Here is a 19,405-nt window from a genome sequence, read left to right on the forward strand (position 1 = left end):
TCTGCATCCTGGCTTTGAATCCTCAGGACAAACCAAGGAACCACACACCTTGGGTGCTCTTAGCTCCATTTAAAGTTGAGGAAGCGGAGACCCATAGGGATATAAGCTTCCCTGTCTGTCCAGGAAAGGGCAGGCCCTTCTCATGCTGATGTCCCAGCCCGATTTCACTAGGCAGGCCTTCATCATCCTGCTTCAGAGCCCCAGAGGGTCCCACTGTGCCCTCTTGTGTCCTCAGTTGGACTTTTCTGATATCATCAAAGATAGACAAAGATTTCCTGTTGGGTCCTCCTGCAGGGCCAGCGGTGCTGAGGGCTTAATCTTGAAGTTGTGTGGTCAAAGCAGAGAGCCCTGCATGCAGAGGAAGGAGAGAAAAGAGACCTGCCCTGAGCACCAGCTCCCAGATCCCTGAGGCTCGAGAAGCGCTTCAGGAAAGGGGTGGTATAAACAGCCCCAAAGAATGATCCTCGCCTCCCAGTGTTCATAGACATTTATATCTCCTGATGCTTTTGCTTCATTTACGAACTTGGACTGATACAGGAGCTGGGGGTTGAAGGGGACAGAAGAGCTCATGGGCTCTTGTAACATGAGATGGGAGCCCTCGGACCACCGAGATGTCACCCACTACCCAGCAGACACTCAGACATGTTTAAGCATTTAAATGGCTCAGGGGTCTCCAGGGTGGGAGCCCTGCTCAGCTTCTCAATCTCTGAATGTCTCTCCCCGGCAGATGAAGGATGGCGTGCCGGTGCCTCTGATCATTGCAGCCGGCGGTGGTGGCAGGGCCTATGGGGCCAAGACAGACACATTCCACCCAGAGAGACTGGAGAATAACTCCTCAGTCCTAGGGCTGAACGGCAATTCTGGAGCTGCAGGTAAATCTCTGCAAGCCCAGCCTCTCCCAGAATGGTCCCCGAGGACTGTGTGAGCGTCACCTTGGCTGGGCACCATCACATACCTGTGGGCACTTTAGTTGTGGGCCCTTGAGATGCTGGGAGCTCTGGATATTGGTACTGGGATCAAAAGAGGAAAGACAGGTCATACCTTGGGAATCCAGAGGCCGTCTTGCTGGTGTGGGGTTTGGACTTGCAGAAGGTCATTGACAAAATGAGGCAGGAGGCAGCGTTCTGACTGCCAACCCAACCCTCCCTGGGATTTATCAAATGCAACTAGATATGAGCAGATGGAAGAGATCTGAGTGGGGTCAGCCTCCCAGGTCCCTGTGGTTTGTTTGTACTTCCAGGCCCTGGGCTGCCAGCTCACACACTCCTCACATGGAAAGAAAATCTCTGTCCATGGTAGGGCTGTCTGCCTCCTTAGTGAGAGCCAGTCACACAGAGATGGGGACAGGCTCTGAAGGAGATGTGAATTCCCTAATTCCTCTGAAGTCAACCATTCATCTTTGAGTGTTCTTTTCTCCACACTCAGACCGAGGGAGGATTTTTGAAGGCATTTAGAGATTTGAGCTTAATTAAAATAAATACTCAAACTTTCTCTTCAACTGAGAGATGGCTAGAGAAAGAGGAGGGAGAAACAGTCATTGTGTCCACAGCGAGGGATTACCCCAGTGATATTTACAGCGCCCCTTATGTCAGTCAGCATTTAATAAATTACGAAACATTTCCACATCTATCATGCATGTTCTTTTCAAAACAGTCCTGTAGGGTTTTCCAGACATATTATTTTCATTTTACAGAAGTGTCAAGAAGCTCATTGAAAGTTGTAGGGGTTTTTTTTCCCTCAGGATGACCAAACAGTTTCATACTTAATCCATTTTTTAAAACGCTGTTGTTGATGTGTTTTTACTTTCACGCCCATTGTTTTCTTTTCCACACATTTGCTTGAAGGCTGGGACGTGCAGGATGCAAGGGTAGGGTGCTGGGGGGCAGACTTGGTTTCAGGCTCATCTCATCCTAATTTATTAAGTTCATGGCCCCACGTAGCCAGCAGAGCCCGATTCCCGCTAATGAAGCTGAGGGGGCCTTCCCCCCACCACGTGACATAGAAAAGAGCCTCGACAGGCCCACACCCACTCTCCGGCTGGCAGAGGGAGGCCAGATTCTTGAAGTCCTGCTGCTTCCAGAACTGGCAGATGGTCCCCATGACTTGCCCAGGGCTCTGGTTATCCCTGTTCTATACCCAAGCTTATTCGTGACCTTGACCTCATTTCCTGAAACCTGTCTCCCTCTTGCTCGCACCAGAGTCAGCCCTGTCTGCAGCTTCCCCCCACCTACACGTTCCTCTGCTGCCCCCTCTGGGTCCAGAAGAACCTTGGCCAGGAGTTCTCCCGAAGAACTGAGCCGTGTCCAGGCAGATTAACCCTTACGGTCCCAGCAGACGCAGGCACTGTTATTTCTCTAGGTTCCCGCCCTCGACCTTCTGCTGGAGCAGAAAGGGTTTTGGAGTCTCTGGGAGTAAACTGCCTCATGAAATGTCATATGAAACAATAGGGGGAGACAAAGTGGGGATCCTGGGGTTTCAAGGGTCTCTGGAGAGATGTATTACGGTCTGCCTGTGGCCTTAAGATAAAGTTGCAATCAAGCTAGCTCTGTACAGACCCTTTGCAAGAGTTCAGAGCAGGCCCAGGCGTAGGGAAGCACAGCTCCAGCTGCTGCCCCTGTAGCCAGAGCATCACCGCCTCTGACTCCAGCCCTCTTTGCTCTTGACCTTAGAGCAACTTAGACGCCGCTGGCAAGACCCTGCCTGGGCTTTGGGGTGTGAGGCCTTCTGCATGAGTGTGTGTCTCACAGATGTCCAACGATCCCTCCACCTGGTGGCTTATAAAACATCTCACACACTCCCCTTCTCCTTTGATCCTAACATCCACCCCATAAGGCGAGTCTCGTTATCTCCAAGTTACAGGTGAGGAAACCAAGGCTCAGCCTAGGGAAGCTCTTGCCTAGTAAACAATTATAGCCCTTTGGGTTATCTGGTGTCTAATCCAGGATTGCTGCTACGAATTTCACTGCTGTGACCTTGGTGGGGTGTTGACAGTTGGTCCTTGTTCTTGTTGGGATGAGAAGTAGTTAACCACATGAAGGCCAGGAGCTTCAGGAGTTGGCAGGCCCAGAGGGAAGGCAGAGGAACAGATTTAGTCGTCATGCCGCCTGTCCCCCCCACCACCCCCGTCCCTTAATGAGCACAGTTTGGGGTTTTGAGCCAGAGGCCTGACAGGAAGCAGGGGTACACGGCCCGCTTCCATCTGGACATGCACAGCTGTGGCCAGAGCAGGTCTCCCTCCAGCAAAGGGCAGATGCCTGGTTTTCTAGCCGTGGACTCTGAAGGCCCCAGGCCCCACTGAAGACAAACCCCCTGGGTGCTGCATAGGGACAAGCACCCCTGGAAGACAGAAGTCCTGCATTCTTTTCCAGACCCAGCAGCCGCCCGAACCAGCCAGAATCCTTACTTAGGTGTTTCTCTGTCTCTGCCTACAGGTGGTGGAGGTGGCTGGAGTGATAACACTTCCTTGCTCTGGTCTGGAAAATCTTTACTGGAAGGTGCCACCGGAGGACATTCCTGCCCCCAGGCCATGAAGAAGTGGGGGTGGGAGACAAGAGGGGGTTTCGGAGGGGGTGGAGGGGGGTGCTCCTCCGGTGGAGGAGGCGGAGGATATATAGGTAAAGATGATTCGTGTTCAAGGTGTCACTCCCTCCCCTCTTAGTCCTAGGCACCTCCCTCCCCTGTCCTCTCCCCAGCCCTCGCCTGCCCGCCCCTGGCCCGCCCCACGTGTGGACTGTGATGTGACCATGCACGCCTTCCTCCCAGCCTGCCAAACGAGCCAGAGGTAGGGTGTTGGCTCCCGAGCCAGCATCCTGCCTCAAGGTTTTGGCAGGACAGCATCAAGATCCCATTGACTCTTGATCTCCCCAAAGCTGATGATAAAGGGGCCTTGGCTTCCCAGGCTCCTCTCTGAGCCACCCCCAAGGACGCATGAGAACCCTGGAGGCCAGACTCCTCCCTTTGGATGGCCTGCCCACAGTCCTTGCCAAGCCAGCTCCCCGAGGGCCTGTTTTGCAGCTTCTGGCCTCAGGGACTCCCTACTTTCCCTTCCCTACCCCAGCCCACCAGCTTCCAGAAGGGGCACCATTCCCCATACTGATGGGGGCTACTCCTGAGAGCAGCCATGGGCAATCCCAGCCCAGCCCTTCAGCACGCAGCTGGCCCCTGGCCCTGGCTCTCCTCTGGGCTTTGGAGCAGAGCAGAAGAGCCTTCTGAAGCTGAGAGGCTGGGAGATGATGGCTCCAGCGCCCCCTAGATTAGGAAACGATGCATGCACGCGCTGTGATGTACTGTCTGTGTTTTGCTTTAAGGCTGTGTGTAAGATGTTTGTGTTAACCAGATGCTCTTCTTTTCCAAGCCCTGGGTGGGTGGGAGGAGCCCAAGGCGGGGAGCCCAAAGATAACCCAAGCCCCGCTGAAAGGAGGGACAGGAGCCTAAAGGCACAGGGGCCCATCCCCCTGCCCCAACCCTCACTGGATGGGACAGGAGCACCACCCCCCAGGCAGTCCTGGAAGAGGGGCCAAGGGGCCAACCCAGCCTGGGGAGACTAGAACTTTTCTGACTCTTGATCACATGGACTGCTTCCTGGGAGAGCCCAGCAGAGCAGCAGAGGAGACTGTGGCCCTGGAGGAGACAGTGGCCCACGCACCCAGAAGCTACAGAACCGAGCCCCAACTGCATCCTGTGTGCCATGAGCTCCCTTCCCTCCCACCGCCCCGCCCTCAAGGCCCCTCCCTGACCCTGCTGCTCACCCCGCTGATGCGCACGTGTATCCAGACTTAGGCACCCACCTCTCTGCGTTAAACTCTTCTCTGGTTTGCCACAGGTGGCAATGCAGCCTCAAACAATGACCCCGAGATGGACGGGGAGGACGGGGTTTCCTTCATCAACCCACTGGGCATCCTGTACACCCCGGCTTTAAAAGGTACACCCTCTGCCAAGTAGCAGAGCCCGCTTCCCTGGGCCAGTGCTCCCTCCCTCTCAGCTGAAACCCCAGGGCTACTCAATGAGTCCAGGACACACAGGTGTGATCGTGGGTCCCTTGCAGGCAAGTCTTCCTAGTGGTCGCCTCGCCAAGTTTTCTGGAAATCAGGATGCGTGATCTGATACGTTCACAAAAGAAGACTGACTCCAGGCAGGTCAGCCCTAGGTAAATGCAACAGTAATGGGCCCTGTGCCTGTGGCAGCCAATCTAAGGGTCCTTCATGTGGACCCTCCCGCCTGCCTACAGGTCCTCTGAGTTTTGCTCACCAGATGCATCAGGGGCTTGCCTGCACAGGCGGTGCTTCCAGTGGCAGTGGGATGTAGGAACAGGGACCGGCAGCTGGAGATGAAGCGCAGAGCCCGGGGTGGGGTGCAGGGTGGCCTCTGCCTGAGGCTGACCCTTCCTCCTTGTCACCAGTGATGGAGGGCCACGGGGAAGTGAACATTAAGCATTACCTAAACTGCAGCCACTGCGAGGTAGACGAGTGCCACATGGACCCCGAGAGCCACAAGATCATCTGCTTCTGCGACCACGGGACCGTGCTGGCTGAGGATGGCGTCTCCTGCATTGGTAAGGGGCTGGGCGGTGGGCGGGCACAGAGCTTGAGCCACAGCTAGTTTCCATGGTTCTGGGACACCTCAGATGCAGCTTTGTAAACTTCCTGACACTGTGTCTGCCCCCAGCATGGGTGCTCAGATGACAGGCAAAGGGACCTGTGTGCGAAAGGTGGGTCATGGCTTGGGAAGGAGTCATAAGTCACCTGGTCCCACCACTAGCCCAGGATGCGACCCCCACATCCCCACCAAGGGGCCAGCTCATCTCCACCAGACACCCCAACACCAAGGACCTCAGTACTCCTAAGACACAGGGTCTCCCATTGGGGAGTTACGGAGCCAGACCCATTCTCCTCCCGACTTCCACCCCTCGGCTCCCTGCTTGTAGTGGCCCTTTGAACACGGCGTCTGAAGAGCATGCTGCCTTCTTCCTCCTCAAGTCTCCTCCAGATTAAATAGCCCGTTTATTTCCATCCAGTCTATGGGACACGAGTCTATGTCTCTTTCCCATCCTGTTGTTGCAGTTGTTCACATCCCTTTTGAAATGCCGTGTCCGGGACCAGGCTCGGTGCCTGGTGTGGTCAGTACCATCATGCACCCAGCTCTCCCTCCCACGCGCTGGCCCAGTGCTCTCATGGATAAAGCATCAATTCAGCCTCCAGAGTCTAACTGACAGGCACACTCTATCTTTGGGTCATACTGAGTTTGTAGTCACCTAAGGCACCTGAGGGCTGCCCTGGTGGCTCAGAGGGTAAAGCATCTGCCTGCAATGTGGGAGACGCAGGTTCGATTCCTGGATCGGGAAGATCCCCTGGAGAAGGAAATGGCAACCCAATCCAATATTCTTGCCTGGAGAATCCCATGGATGGAGGAGCCTAGTAGGCTATAGTCCATGGGATTGCAAAGAGTCAGCACGACTGAGCGACTTCACTCACTCACTAAGGCACCTGAAGGGCTTCCCAGGCGGTGCTAGTTGTAAAGAACCCACCTGCCATTGCAGGAGACGTAAGAGATGTGGGTTCGATCCCTGGGTCAGGAAGATTCCCTGGAGGAGTGCATGGCAACCCTCTCCAGAATTCTTGCCTGGAGAATTCTGTGGACGGAGGAGCCTGGTGGGCTACAGTCCCTAGGGTCACACAGAGTCAGACACGACTAAAGAGACTTCACACGCACACACAAGGCACCTGAATCACTTCTACAGCCCCTATTGGCTCACTTTCCATCCTCATTCTGTCATGCGCAGTTGATGTTTCAGATCAGTGTCAAGATTGTGGTATTTATCCCTGTTACATAGTGCCTCTCCACAAAAGCTGTTAAAAGTTGTAAAACCAGGATGAAACTGCTTCACGCCCTCATCCTCCGAGAAGGCTGGCAGTCCGTGGGTCCAGGGCTGGGAAGGGTCTTTCTGATGTGGGGGCAACTCAGAGGAGAATCAATGTGGTCATCCGTGCCCCGTGGGGACTGTCTTCCAGTGTCGCCCACCCCGGAGCCCCACCTGCCACTCTCGCTGATTCTGTCCGTCGTGACCTCTGCCCTTGTAGCCGCCCTCGTCCTGGCTTTCTCTGGCATCATGATCGGTGAGTGTCCCAGAGCCCCAGCACTTCCTGAGCAGGGCAGGGAAGGAAGATCTGGCAGAATAGAGTGGCATCTCAGGCTGTGCCATCTCAGGCTGAAGGGTCATTCTGGGCGGTGGTAATGAAGACAGCCCAAGCCAAAGCAGAAGCCCCTCTCCTGCCTCCAGCACATTCCTGGCTCCTAGGAGCCCTGATTCTGAACCTCAGCCCTGTGTAGAGCCTGCTGGCTGCTCAAGGAGGGGTCTTCAGAGGAGAACACCATGGCTAAAGCCTACCACCGCCCCCACTCCCCAGCCTCCTCCAGACCTCAGTTTAGCTCTCATCAGACATGGGCTTCAGCGGACTCTTCTAGTCTGGTTCACACCTCCAGTCCACACTTCCCCTCTCCACAGAGAATGCAGAGCTGGTTTCTCAGTGTTTCCCATTAGGCCTGTGAGCCAAGGGGCACTGATCTGCACATCACAGAGCACCCAGCCAGGCTCTTTCTGCTGGAAATGCCTGGGGTAGGTGGGCAGAAACTTGAGGGGAGGCAGAAGGAAAGGAAAGGAAAGGCTCCAGGCAGCACTTTGAGGCCAGCCCCATGGGGCCGGGGGAGTCTGGGGGTGGACAGGGATTCCCTGTTCTCAGTGGACCTTTGTGATTCCCATGACACCATCCTGCAAAGAGCAGGATGACAAGAGCTACCTTGCTGCACACTCACCACACGCTGAGTGAGTAACACATTTTAGTTCATAAACCCTCAAAGAACCCTGTGATCACAGTTGGCACGTTTCATAGAGGAGGAACTGAGTGCACAGAAGTTGACTTACTTGCCCTGGCCCGTAAGAGGTGGGGATGAGCTTTAAAAGCAGAATCCACCCTGTGAATCACCTCCCATGCAGTTTGCCTTATATACAGAATGTTCTCACATATAGTAATAACAGTGATAGTGGTCACTTGTATTGGGGAGCTCTTTAGAACTTTCCAAAACCATTTCTTTTGACTGCATTACTCGGCATGTGGGATCTAAGTTCCCTGACCGGAGATTGAACTCAGGCCCAGCAGTGAGACCGCTGAGTCCCAGCCACTGGACAGCCAGGGAATTCCCTCTGAAACTATTCTGTTTTGGTGAATTCATTTCATTATCACAATCCCAGGGGATGGGGAGTGGAGGTTTAGGAGACAGGGCAGGCGTTACTGTCCCTGCTTACAGAGAAAGAGACTGAGATCCAAAGAGGTCACATGTCACTTGTCAGTGTCACAGCTTGTAAGTATCAAAGGCGGAATTAGAACTCAGGTCCTCGGGCACCAGCTTAGAGCCACTTTAGAGACCTTCCACTCTGCAGTTGTATCCAGCTATGTGGCTTGGTGGTTCTTCATCTGTAGGAAACACAGGTGACCAAGAGCCCCAGCTGTACTCTCAAGTCTATTGCCACATTTGCCTCATGCAGCACCTGGGCAGAGCAGAGCTACCAAGGCAAGCCCTCTCCTGGAGGGGTGGGACTCCTCTGATGGCCCACTTTGACTCCAGAACTTCCCAACAGCCTTGCTGGAACCTTTTTAGACTGAATGGCCATCTAGGGTCTTTGCTCAACCTTCCCTCACCCTGTCCTTCACATGGAGTCAAAACAGTCTAGTAGCTTCCCAGCCTTCCTGGATTCCCCCTGGATCATCTCTCATAGACATTTCCCCAAATGAAATCCTTGCACTTCTAATTCTGTCCTGGGTCTGCTTCTCAGAGGACCCAAGCTAATGTGCCTCTGCCCCTGCATGATACAATAAATCTTTTCATTCATATGATTTTAAGCTTTAATTTGCTTTAATCTTTCAATGAAAAGTATAATTTCACATCTATAATCATTTTGTTAGTATGACTAAGAGTGATGGAAAAAGATTTAGACCCCAGCGGAGGAGCTAGAGATTCAGGAAGGCTACCTGGAGGAGGTGGCCTGGCCCAGGCCACCTTGTATGGACCGCCATCTGTCTGCAGTGTACCGCCGGAAGCACCAGGAGCTGCAAGCCATGCAGATGGAGCTGCAGAGCCCAGAGTACAAGCTGAGCAAGCTCCGCACCTCCACCATCATGACCGACTACAATCCCAACTACTGTTTTGCTGGCAAGACCTCCTCCATCAGTGACCTGAAGGAGGTGCCACGGAAAAACATCACTCTCATCCGGTGAGTGCTGTCTTCTGGGGCAGTGGAAGGTGCGGGAGGCAGAGAAGGGAGAGCTCTAGGCAGCCAGATGTCATCCCTGGACCACAGATTCCTCCAACAACAAGAGGCCAGCACAGCCACCCCTCGGAGCACCCCCAGCCCTCCCGGGGGGAGAAGGTTTAATGTCCAGGGCCATTTGGGGGTCTAATTATTTAATTATCTAACTTATGAGGTTGGAACAATGACAGGAGGACTAGATGGGAGAAATGGGGTGCTCCTCAAAACCACCCAAATGCCCCTCCCCAAGCATTGCTCCCCTCCCCCTCCCAGCTCCCAGAGAACCCTTTGCACATGTCTGTCATTCACTGAGCGCTCCCCAGGAGGTGTCTGCCAGCCATCTGTCCTCTGCCACCAGATCCATGTCTTGGTCACCTCTAGGACCTGGGCAAATACTAGAGACTCAGTAAGTGTTCACGGAAGGAATATCAGCCAACGTCATGAAGCCTGGCTTGGATCCTTTCTTGCCCATAGAGCAATAGAGGCTGGGGATTGCGGAGCAAAGCCACACTGAGGGCTTTACTCCCGAGGGTGTGCGTGACTCCTTGCCTCCTGTGAGTGGCCTCTAAGTGTACCCCTGCCTCATCACACCTTCTCCTCTGCACAGAGGTCTGGGCCACGGCGCATTTGGGGAGGTGTATGAAGGTCAGGTGTCTGGAATGCCCAACGACCCCAGCCCCCTGCAAGTGGCTGTAAAGGTAAGAGGGGGCTTCCTCATGGGCCTGACCTTGGCCAGGGTCTCTGTAAGCACGGCCCTTTGCCGACAGCCTCTGACCTCTGTGGCTCACAGCCTTCTCCTCCTTCCCACCCTCCCTTCTGTGCCCAGACGCTGCCGGAGGTGTGCTCTGAACAGGACGAACTGGATTTCCTCATGGAAGCCCTGATCATCAGGTAATGGCCCAAGCCTGTGAGGGACACAAGACACTTCTAACAGGCACATCTCCAAGGGAAACAGGGTTGTCCTGCAGGGCATCCCTCCTCTCTAACTGGAGACCTCCCCGCCCCCCGAAGTCCTTAGCACATCTTACCAGAGTGGACCAGCCCCCATCTGGTTTTCTCGGGAAAAGAATCTTGTAGCCCCAGTCAATGTCACTTGGCCTTCTACCAGCACCCCTGTGTCACCCACTGGTTCTTTTCCCCTTTTCTTAAGAAACAGAGCATGCTGGTTGTTAACAGTGGAAAATACAATCTTCCTCCAGGTAACTCTTCCACCAGGTCCTTCACCCATCCCAGCTCCCAACTCTCAAGTAAAGGAAATGGGCCCCCACGTGATGGAAGGTGCCCACCCTGGTCCACCCAGCTGGCCCGACCCTTCAGCTGGTGGATCTGAGGCCCACCACTGGGAGTGACAGTGTCCAAGGCTCAGACAGCAGAGGTTCGACCTTGAGAGCTGGCCAGGTTCATGGCCTCCTGGTGCACCGGGGAGCCTCAAACATCCTGACAGGCTAGGGAGGCCTTGGCGGAAGCAGCCGAGGGAATGAGGCCAGAGCAGCATGTGTGATGTGCTGTGTCCGTAAGAGGACACGTGGTAGCTTCAGCTCCTGCTTAAATGACGTATTTCCTGGTTGCCCATGTAATAGTGATTATTGAATAAAACCTGGAAAGTAGAAGAGTAGATGGAAGGAGACCCGAGTCACTCAGTCTCCCTCCTCTGCAGTTAAGTAAGCAGCACTGTATTTGGGTGCACGGTCACCCATTCCATCAGCTCTGCCCAAACGTGCCCACGTGGAGCTCCCTGGCCCCACTGCCTCATGTGTCCTCATAGGATCATGTTAACAAGAAAACCCGAATCTCAGAGCCCCCGCAAAGAGTCCATGGTGGGATCCAGCGGCCCTCTTCCTTGTTCTCTTCTGCACACAGTCAGCAGGCAGGTCTCAGGCAGGCCCTCGGGAAAGCAAGCCCTCCAGCTTCCACTTGAGGCCTTCCTCCGAGAATCCTGTGAATCCTGGCCAGCAGTCCTGGTGCCAGCCTCCTGGACACCCTTGTCTCCCTGCCCACCTCCATCCCAGCCTTCTTGCTCAGTGCCTATGCACAGCCCTCTCTCCCGCTCCCCAGCCCCCCACTCCAAGCAAGAACACTCCATGCGTGTTGAACCCCAACCAGGCCTGCCCTCTGGTTCTTCCAGCTGCTCAGCAACCGGATTCTCCTCTGCTTAGGCCCAGCCTGGGACCCCTGCTCCCCGTATTTACAGAAAGCTTTTACATAACGTGGCTCTGAAAACATAACTCTGTACCCAGCTTCACCCAGTTAAGATTTTTGCAGACTCAGCTCAGTTAAATTCGGTTACTCCCCTCCGCTCTGCAGCAAATTCAACCACCAGAACATCGTGCGCTGTATTGGTGTGAGTCTGCAAGCCCTGCCCCGATTTATCCTGCTTGAGCTCATGGCGGGAGGAGACCTCAAGTCCTTCCTCCGGGAGACGCGTCCTCGTCCGGTGAGTGAGAAACACCTTTCCCATTGGGGGTTCTGAGGATACAGAGCAGGGGGTGGAAGGAGCCAGGGTGGGCAGCCAGGGCCAGCCCCTGGGCTCTGATCTGGGGGATGGGCAGGAGAGAAGGGACAGAAGGTATCCAACGGCTGAGCCTGGTCCGAGGGAGCTTGCCCAAGCCTTGAGCAATGTCTCCTCTAGCCAGTATCTATTTTTATGACCCGCTGATTGTGGAAAACCAAACTAGGAACAAGCACAGAGGGGGACTTTCATGCCAGCTGTGTCACTCACTCAACCATCTGACCTGGGGCAGGTCACTCTGCTCCACCCCTTGTGAACCCCAGTGTCCTCATCTCAGATGGGGACTTCCTGACCTTGTAGTTTTACAATCAAAATGAAGGGCTGAGGTATTTAGGAAGGTGCTGCATACATGTTATGGTCAAAGGGCTAGAGTTCATGGGGGTGAAGAAACCTAGGTGGGCCCACGCACACTTCCCCCCAATTGATTATTAGACAACCTGGTTTAGGGCAGCCAACCCCCTCTAACCTGAGGATCTGTGATGTGAACTCTGAGGGTCAGGCTAGAACATCTTGGTCAGAGCTAGTTATAAAACACAGCACACTGGGCGAGCCCAGGGGCCGGCTGTCCATTCCCATCACTGCCAGGGTCTTCAAGAGGTCCTGGGCCCAGGGAACTGGAGCAGAGCAGACCCTCTAAGTTAGGAACTGCCATCTTGAAGTTGCTGCTGAACTGTGAGGACCACAGGGAAGACTTGTACCCTCCCCAATGAGTTAGGACCTGCCATCTTAAAGTTGCTGCTGAACTGTGAGGACCACAGGGAAGACTTGTACCCTCCCCACCCCCAGGAAAGCAGAGAAAGGCCGACAGCCACGCAGCCACAGCAAGACCAGGACTGAACACCCTCCTCACATGGACCCAATATGGTGGTGGAAACCTCAGAAAGTCGCACCTGCTCCAATTCCCACCTTCACTCGGGCTCTTAAGAGCCTCCACACCATTCCTGCAAGCCTCTGGCTGACCATCTAAAAGGAATCCAATCTAACTTCTTGAGAGGGTGAGCGTGTGCAACTCAGCACCCCTGGCAGGAGGAAGGGGAGAACGACTAACCCTACCTCATGATAACCCTCGTCTGCAGCACCATCCTCCTCCTCCCCAGAGTTTTCATGTTTCTCAAAACCACCCTATGAAGTAGACAGTACAGATCCCACTTCATTTTGGATATGGGAAAACAGGGGCTCAGAGAGGTTATGTGACTTGCCGAGGTCACACAGGAAGTGGAAGAGCTGGGACTAGAACTCAGGCCTTATGGCTCCTCATTCCTTGCTCACTCCAGCCTGCTATGTTATTGATCCCTGTGGTCCCTGTGGGGAAGCCCTGAGGGCCAAGGTGAGGGCAGGTGGTTGAGAGCAAAGGTCGCCAGCTATGCAGGCATCTCTGCCAGGGTCTGGGCACCAGTCTCAGCTTCCCCACCCCTACCCACCAGGGCAGAGCCTTCAGCCTCATGCCCTGAGCATCTCAGCAGTGCTTCCGGCAGATGACATGTGACGTCACTCTCTGGGAGAAGGTCCAGCTCTGGGTTTCCCATTGGACACTCCTGAGGCTTGAGGACAGGAGAGTATTGTGACTTCCTTGTAAAGGGAATCTGAGAACCCATCACTTGGCAAGACCAAGAACCTCTCTCACAGGCAAAGGTATCTCTCTTGATGATGATTTGGATGTTGTCTCAAAGAACAAAGCACTAGCGAGGAAGACAGATCACTGACATCTCCCACCACCTCCCAGCCCAAGTGCCGCCTCAAGGAGGCCTGCAGTGGGAGCCTGCTGCCAGCTTCCAACCTCTGGCTGCAGGTACCACCCCAGGGATGCCCACAGCCAGGGGAAGGTCAACTCTACTTGGGAGAGAGGTGCTTCTAAGGGTCAGGATCCCCCCACCAAATCTTCCTTTTAACCCTTGACCCTGATCTTTGTGTGACTCTCCTGGCCAACCATGCTCCCAGGTCTTGGTGGCAGCCCAGGTATCCTCCTTACTCCTTTACACACCCACTTACCTCAGATGAGCTGGTCCTTCCTGAGGTACTTACTGCCCATGATGGGTGATTTGAAATGTCAGATGACAGCCCTCCAGAGTGACCCCATGCAAATGTGTTTGTGGCAGCAATTTCCAGCCGGGGTGGGAGCAGGGTGGGTGGGAGGTTGCTGGGTGTCCCGCATGGATTCTCAGAACCACAAACTCCAACTTAGTGAGTGAGGACCAGGTTGACTGTGAGAAAGGAGCAGGATTTACAGTGGACCGAGGTAGCTAATATCAGTAAATCCTGAAGAAGGAGGGAGGGACTGGCTGATGGACATAGGGGCTGGAGACATACACACCCTGAGGAGGGGGTGGGCAAAGCTGTGCCTCCAAGCTGGAACTCACTGAATTCAAAGGCCTGAGGTCCACCTGGTTCATTTGTTTGAAGCCCCTGCATCTCTCCAGGCTTAACCTGCTGTGTGCAGGCTCCCAGCTGGGTGCTCAGAATCAGACTCACATTCTGTGCTCACTTCCTGCCATCCCTGGGGTTCAGCAGTTCCATAGACATCAGGATGGAAGAATCTCAGAGATGGTCTAAGAGGCTCTGGCTTCAGATAATGCATGGATATGAAGTAATGATAGATACACAGACTCATAGGACAGAATGGGTGCCAGGGCCAACTATGTCTGTCATGGAAATGAAATTCATGGGTACAGAAGGAAACATTGTTCGGTCCCAGGACCCCACCACCTCAAGAAGGAAGGACCCTTTTAATGTCAATATAATTTTGCAGACCCCCCTCTTTACTGAACAAAATTTTATTGAGGATTTAATATATGCCAGATATAGGCTAGTAGCTATCTTTTAGTATCAGTTGATTCAATCCATAATGACAAAGGCCATCAAGGAGTCAGTAATCTCTGTATTAAAGGGGGCGGTCATTGCCCACTATAGCCTCTGCACCTGCTTGGGGAATGGTAGTCTGGTAGGTAGTGGCTCAGGAAAAGACGCTCCATATGCATGGTGGCTCCTCGGACGCCAGAGAGCACAGCACGGAGATGAGAACTTCTGATTGCAACTAGTGCTTAGGTTTTCATCTTTGGTTTCGATTTTGCTAAATACTAATGTTGCCTCCACAATTCGTTGAGCGCATTTTGTTGACCATGTCTGCAGCCAGGAATCTGAGGCCAGCACCATTCTCATCACTTTTCAAAATGGGTTTTTGCCACTTTTAATATCTTGTGTCCCCTGTCTTCATTCTTTGCTGCTTCCTTTCATCTTTCCCTCTTATTCCCATAGCCATCAATTTAAAAATGTATCCTTATTCTGTTTTTCACTTGGTGAAACAGTTCTCCCCTGCCCACCCCACCCCTGCCCATGTCCTGTGATCCTTCATCTCTAAATGCAGGAGCTACTTAAGGAAGTATTATTATTATTATTAATATTATTCTGTCTTTTATCGGTATATACATTATCCTTTGGAAATAGCACCTCAAGAACTGTGAGCAAAGAGATCATTTCACTTCAGTGGGCCTGTTTTTGCCCCTGTAAAAGTAAGATATTGGTCAAAACAGTGTCCTGATGGGAATGTCAGAACCCTGAGTGGTACACACTCACAGGCATGCTCAAAAGAACTCCATGGTCAAGCCAGTTTCAGAGCCACACAGACTCCCCTCTGATTGATTCTCAATACACACTAGTATGTAGCAAAGACTCTGATAATTCCTCTGATGAAGAAGCCAGGAATTCCCATACCTATTTGATTGAATTCCATCCTACAGCCTGCTTTGGGAGGTACTGGACAAAATCCTCTCTGAGTATTGGACAGAATAAAAATTGCCTGAAGTTGCCAAAGGAAGGGCCATATTCAGTAGCAAATCAAGGAAAAAGAGCCCTGGTTCCAACTCCTTCTCTGCCCAGGCTGGATACAGATGGCACACTGGCTATGCTCTGCACTGCTCGTTTTCAATATCGGTTTGGTCACAGCATCTGCAGACCCCCAAGACCACACACACACACACACACACACACAGACATGCAGACACACCCCTTGGGTTACAGACAATCTGCTTCTGTGAAGACTGATTATCGGCGCAGTTAATTTGCTCTGAACAGCCATAGACAGGGAGCCCCAATAAATGCAGCCCCTGGGTTAATGCCTGAGAAGATTTAGCCCCTGCAGTGTAGCAGACTTATGGAGCATTTGAGACATCAATGGTCCTTGCATCCTGAGTGATGGGGGCTAAGACACAAAGAGACTCCATGAGCGCTAGGAATGGTCCTCTTTGGCAGGAACAGAAAGAGTTTTCCTGGAAAGAGAAAAGATAGTCCTAATGCTATAGCAAGATGGATGAATATTTCTCTCAAAAATATATTACTTTTCTTGTCCCCAGGAAATGGGGACTCTCTCTCTCCCAGTGCCCAGTACTTCTGACCCGAACAAGGTCCTGGGAGAAGCCAAACACACGAGCCACTTCTCAAGTCCCCACAGCGCCCTCCATGGAGTAACCCCCTCCATGAATGCAGAGCCCTCTGTGAAGCGCTCACTCTGTTCCTCTTGCTATGAGTCCTCAGAACAACCAGGGAGGCTGAGAGTGTCACATCACTTTCACACACGAGGACACGGTGGCTTGGACAGAGGGAGCGCCGTCAGCTCTAGGGCACACAGCCAGTAAGGGACCCAGTAGGATGAAGCCCAGCTCAGCTCAACCGAGCACTGAAATGTACCCTGTGCACTGTATTTGTGCTCACGTGGGTACCATGCACTGAGTCCACGGGAACTCCAGCCCTTCTCAGACATGCTATCCTAAGAAACTCAATTTTAACTCCTAGAATCCCGCCTCCCCCAATCCAAACCCTTAAAGCCCAGCTCAGGGCAGTTTCAGCTCCACCCTACTAGCTGTGTGACCTGGAGTGAGTCACTGAGCCTCTCTGAGCCCTCAGCCCTCTCATTGTCAATATGGAGGTAACCTTGCTTGCCTACTGACCACACAGGATGTTGCATCAAAGGTCCTGGGACTTGCCCTCTTGCAGGTAAGGGACTGCCTGATGGTCCATGGGCAGCAAATGTTCCCCTCCCTGAGTCGTCTCCCCTGGAACTGAAGCAGGCCCCAGACGAACTCCTCGCCACCTCCCCCAGACCCACGCTATTGCTCCAAAGAGTCCCAGGGAGGCCCTGATCTGTGGCGGCATCTGGAAAACCCTAGTTCAGCTGTGATCAACCAACAAACCCCCTTGTTCACTGAACCTCGGCAGCAAGCTAAGCATCACGCTGGAGACCATGGAAGTGGACGCCAAAGGCCCTGCCTCGGGAGCCTCAAAGTTTCCTTGGGGACGTGGTGGAACAAGCCCAGAGCAGCACAGTGCACATGAAGCTGCCTGCGGACTTGGAGGGTTAGGAATTGAGAAGACACCAAGAAGGGCGCCGCCCTCAGGAAAGACTTCTGGCCACCCCACCAGACGGGGGGAAAGAGAGCCAAGCTGCATCCCGGGAGGGGTCAAGGAGGGGCGGGCAGCCACTTTTGCACAAAAGGGACTTCATGCAGGAAAGCCAGAGATGGCTCTTCAGCTGCCCAGTATTTTCTGGAAGGTTTGCTTTTTCAGTCCACTTCAGATCTAGGTCTTCTTGAAGAAAGTTAATTTTTTAAAATATTTTTAAGCATTTAAATAGAGCATTTTATTTTATTTTTTTTAATTTAATTTTTAAACTTTACATAATTGTATTAGTTTTGCCAAATATCAAAATGAATCCACCACAGGTATACATGTGTTCCCCATCCTGAACCCTCCTCCCTCCTCCCTCCCCATACCATCCCTCTGGGTCGTCCCAGTGCACTAGCCCCAAGCATCCAGTATCGTGCATCGAACCTGAAATAGAGCATTTTAAAGCAACACTACCCTGCCTTGATTTCCTCACAGGCCTGTTTATACGTTTAGGGTATTCAAATGTTTATGAAGATAGTGGTGGAAGACTGGGCAGAAAAAAACACGAAGGGGCAGGACGTCTGTGATGTGGGTTCCAGCCCCACTCACCTGGCAGCTGTGACTTTGTAAACGCTGCGCCCGCACAGAGGTGGAGTCATTGTTCTGGGCTGAGGCCCAGGCATGTGCATTTGTATAAATCTACCGGTGATCGCCAATGTGCAGCCAGGGCCAAGACCCCAGGGTGACCAGCCTGCCTTTGACCTCCTGGTGAACACGGGAGCCTAGCGTTTCAGACCTTCTCTCCCCTGAGAGCTCCTCACCAGCCGGTCACTACTGTCTCCTACAGAACCAGCCCTCCTCCCTGGTCATGCTGGATCTCCTGCACGTGGCTCGGGACATTGCCTGCGGCTGTCAGTATCTAGAGGAGAATCACTTCATCCACCGGTGAGTCTAAGTGACCTTGCTCTGCCCTCACCTTCCAGATGCTCCCCTACGTGTCCCTAGGGCTTTGTTTGGCCCATATGTAAAGTGGGATCATGTGTAGTGCTGTGCTTAGTCACTCAGTCGTGTCTGACTCTGCAACCCCATGGACTATAGCCTGCCAGGCTCTTCTGTCCATGGGGATTCTCCAGGCAACAATACTAGTGTGGGTTGTCATATCCTCCTTCAGGGGATCTTCCCGACCGAGGAATCAAACCCAGGTCTCCCATGTTACAGGTGGATTCTTTACCAACTGAGCCACCAGGGAAGCAAAGTGGGATCATAAAACGTCTATATCAGCGCTGGAGACCTGGATGAGCTCTGTCTGACCTCCTGCAGGGACCCCCGCCTGTGTCAAGCCCTAGGTCATGTTAATGTTTCCATATCTAGAACACTGAGCTTCCTAGGTGGCTCAATGGTAAAGAATCTGCCTGTCAAAGCATCCAGGGTTCAATTCCTGGGTAGGGAAGATCTCCTGGAGAAGAAAATGGCAACGCACTCCAGTATTCTTGCCTGGAGAATCCCCACGGACAGAGGAGCCTGGAGGGCTACAGTCCATGGATCACAAATAGTCAGGCACATCTGAGTGACCAAGCATGCCATATCATCTAAAAAATCGGGCTCCTTAAGGGAAGTTTAAGGAGTTTGTATTTTCGGATCTCTGGCTATGGATAAATCAAAGGCAACAACCCTATTTTATTCATCTTCATATCCCCAGCATATAGTGGCACACAATAAATGTTTATTGGATAAATTATTTTTTTCTAAAATACTCAGAAATGAAGAATGAGAATTATTTTCTTTACCTCTGTACTTCATTTCCTCTACTCTATATGACCCTTGTGTTTAAATGGTGTTTGCACTGGTACATCAAGTCCATGTGTAACGCTATAGACATGAGAGATGACACATATTTCTTTCCACGTGGCTATCCATGGCTTTCTCAACAGACAGCTTGATTCTGAAACTTGAAAAGTCAAATAGATTGTTAGACTCTTTGCAAAGCTTTTCTTAATGATTTGTTTCTCATTTAGTAAATAATAACCCGGTGAACTAATAAACATTCATGAACCCATCAAGGAGTATAAGACATGTTGCTAATCATTAGAGTATGTAAAAATAACGTAGAGAATGAAAAAGAAGCGCTGTAAGAGTTTAGAAACAGAAGAGCACGGAGGTAGATAACAAGCTATGTTTTCTTCCCTAATAAAGGGGATGTTAAAGATCAAGAAATACAC

At 52.5% G+C, this 19,405-nt stretch overlaps 1 protein-coding gene across 2 annotated transcripts in view; it reads left to right on the forward strand.

Moving 5' to 3' along the window:
- ALK (ALK receptor tyrosine kinase) overlaps positions 1-19,405 on the forward strand; it is a 732,834-nt gene that overhangs the window by 693,157 nt on the left and 20,272 nt on the right. The window contains exons 15-24 of one of the 2 annotated variants that reach the window (XM_024999478.2): positions 728-872; positions 3,432-3,614; positions 4,823-4,921; positions 5,399-5,551; positions 7,008-7,112; positions 9,079-9,265; positions 9,909-9,999; positions 10,128-10,192; positions 11,606-11,735; positions 18,034-18,131. In XM_024999478.2, the coding sequence (XP_024855246.1) occupies positions 728-872; positions 3,432-3,614; positions 4,823-4,921; positions 5,399-5,551; positions 7,008-7,112; positions 9,079-9,265; positions 9,909-9,999; positions 10,128-10,192; positions 11,606-11,735; positions 18,034-18,131 (1,256 nt within the window). Of the gene's footprint in view, positions 1-727; positions 873-3,431; positions 3,615-4,822; positions 4,922-5,398; positions 5,552-7,007; positions 7,113-9,078; positions 9,266-9,908; positions 10,000-10,127; positions 10,193-11,605; positions 11,736-18,033; positions 18,132-19,405 lie in introns of those variants that run through there. The other variant, XM_059891802.1, reaches the window with a different exon arrangement.

This window comes from Bos taurus, chromosome 11 (genome assembly GCF_002263795.3).
Source record: "Bos taurus isolate L1 Dominette 01449 registration number 42190680 breed Hereford chromosome 11, ARS-UCD2.0, whole genome shotgun sequence".
NCBI lineage: Eukaryota > Metazoa > Chordata > Mammalia > Artiodactyla > Bovidae > Bos > Bos taurus.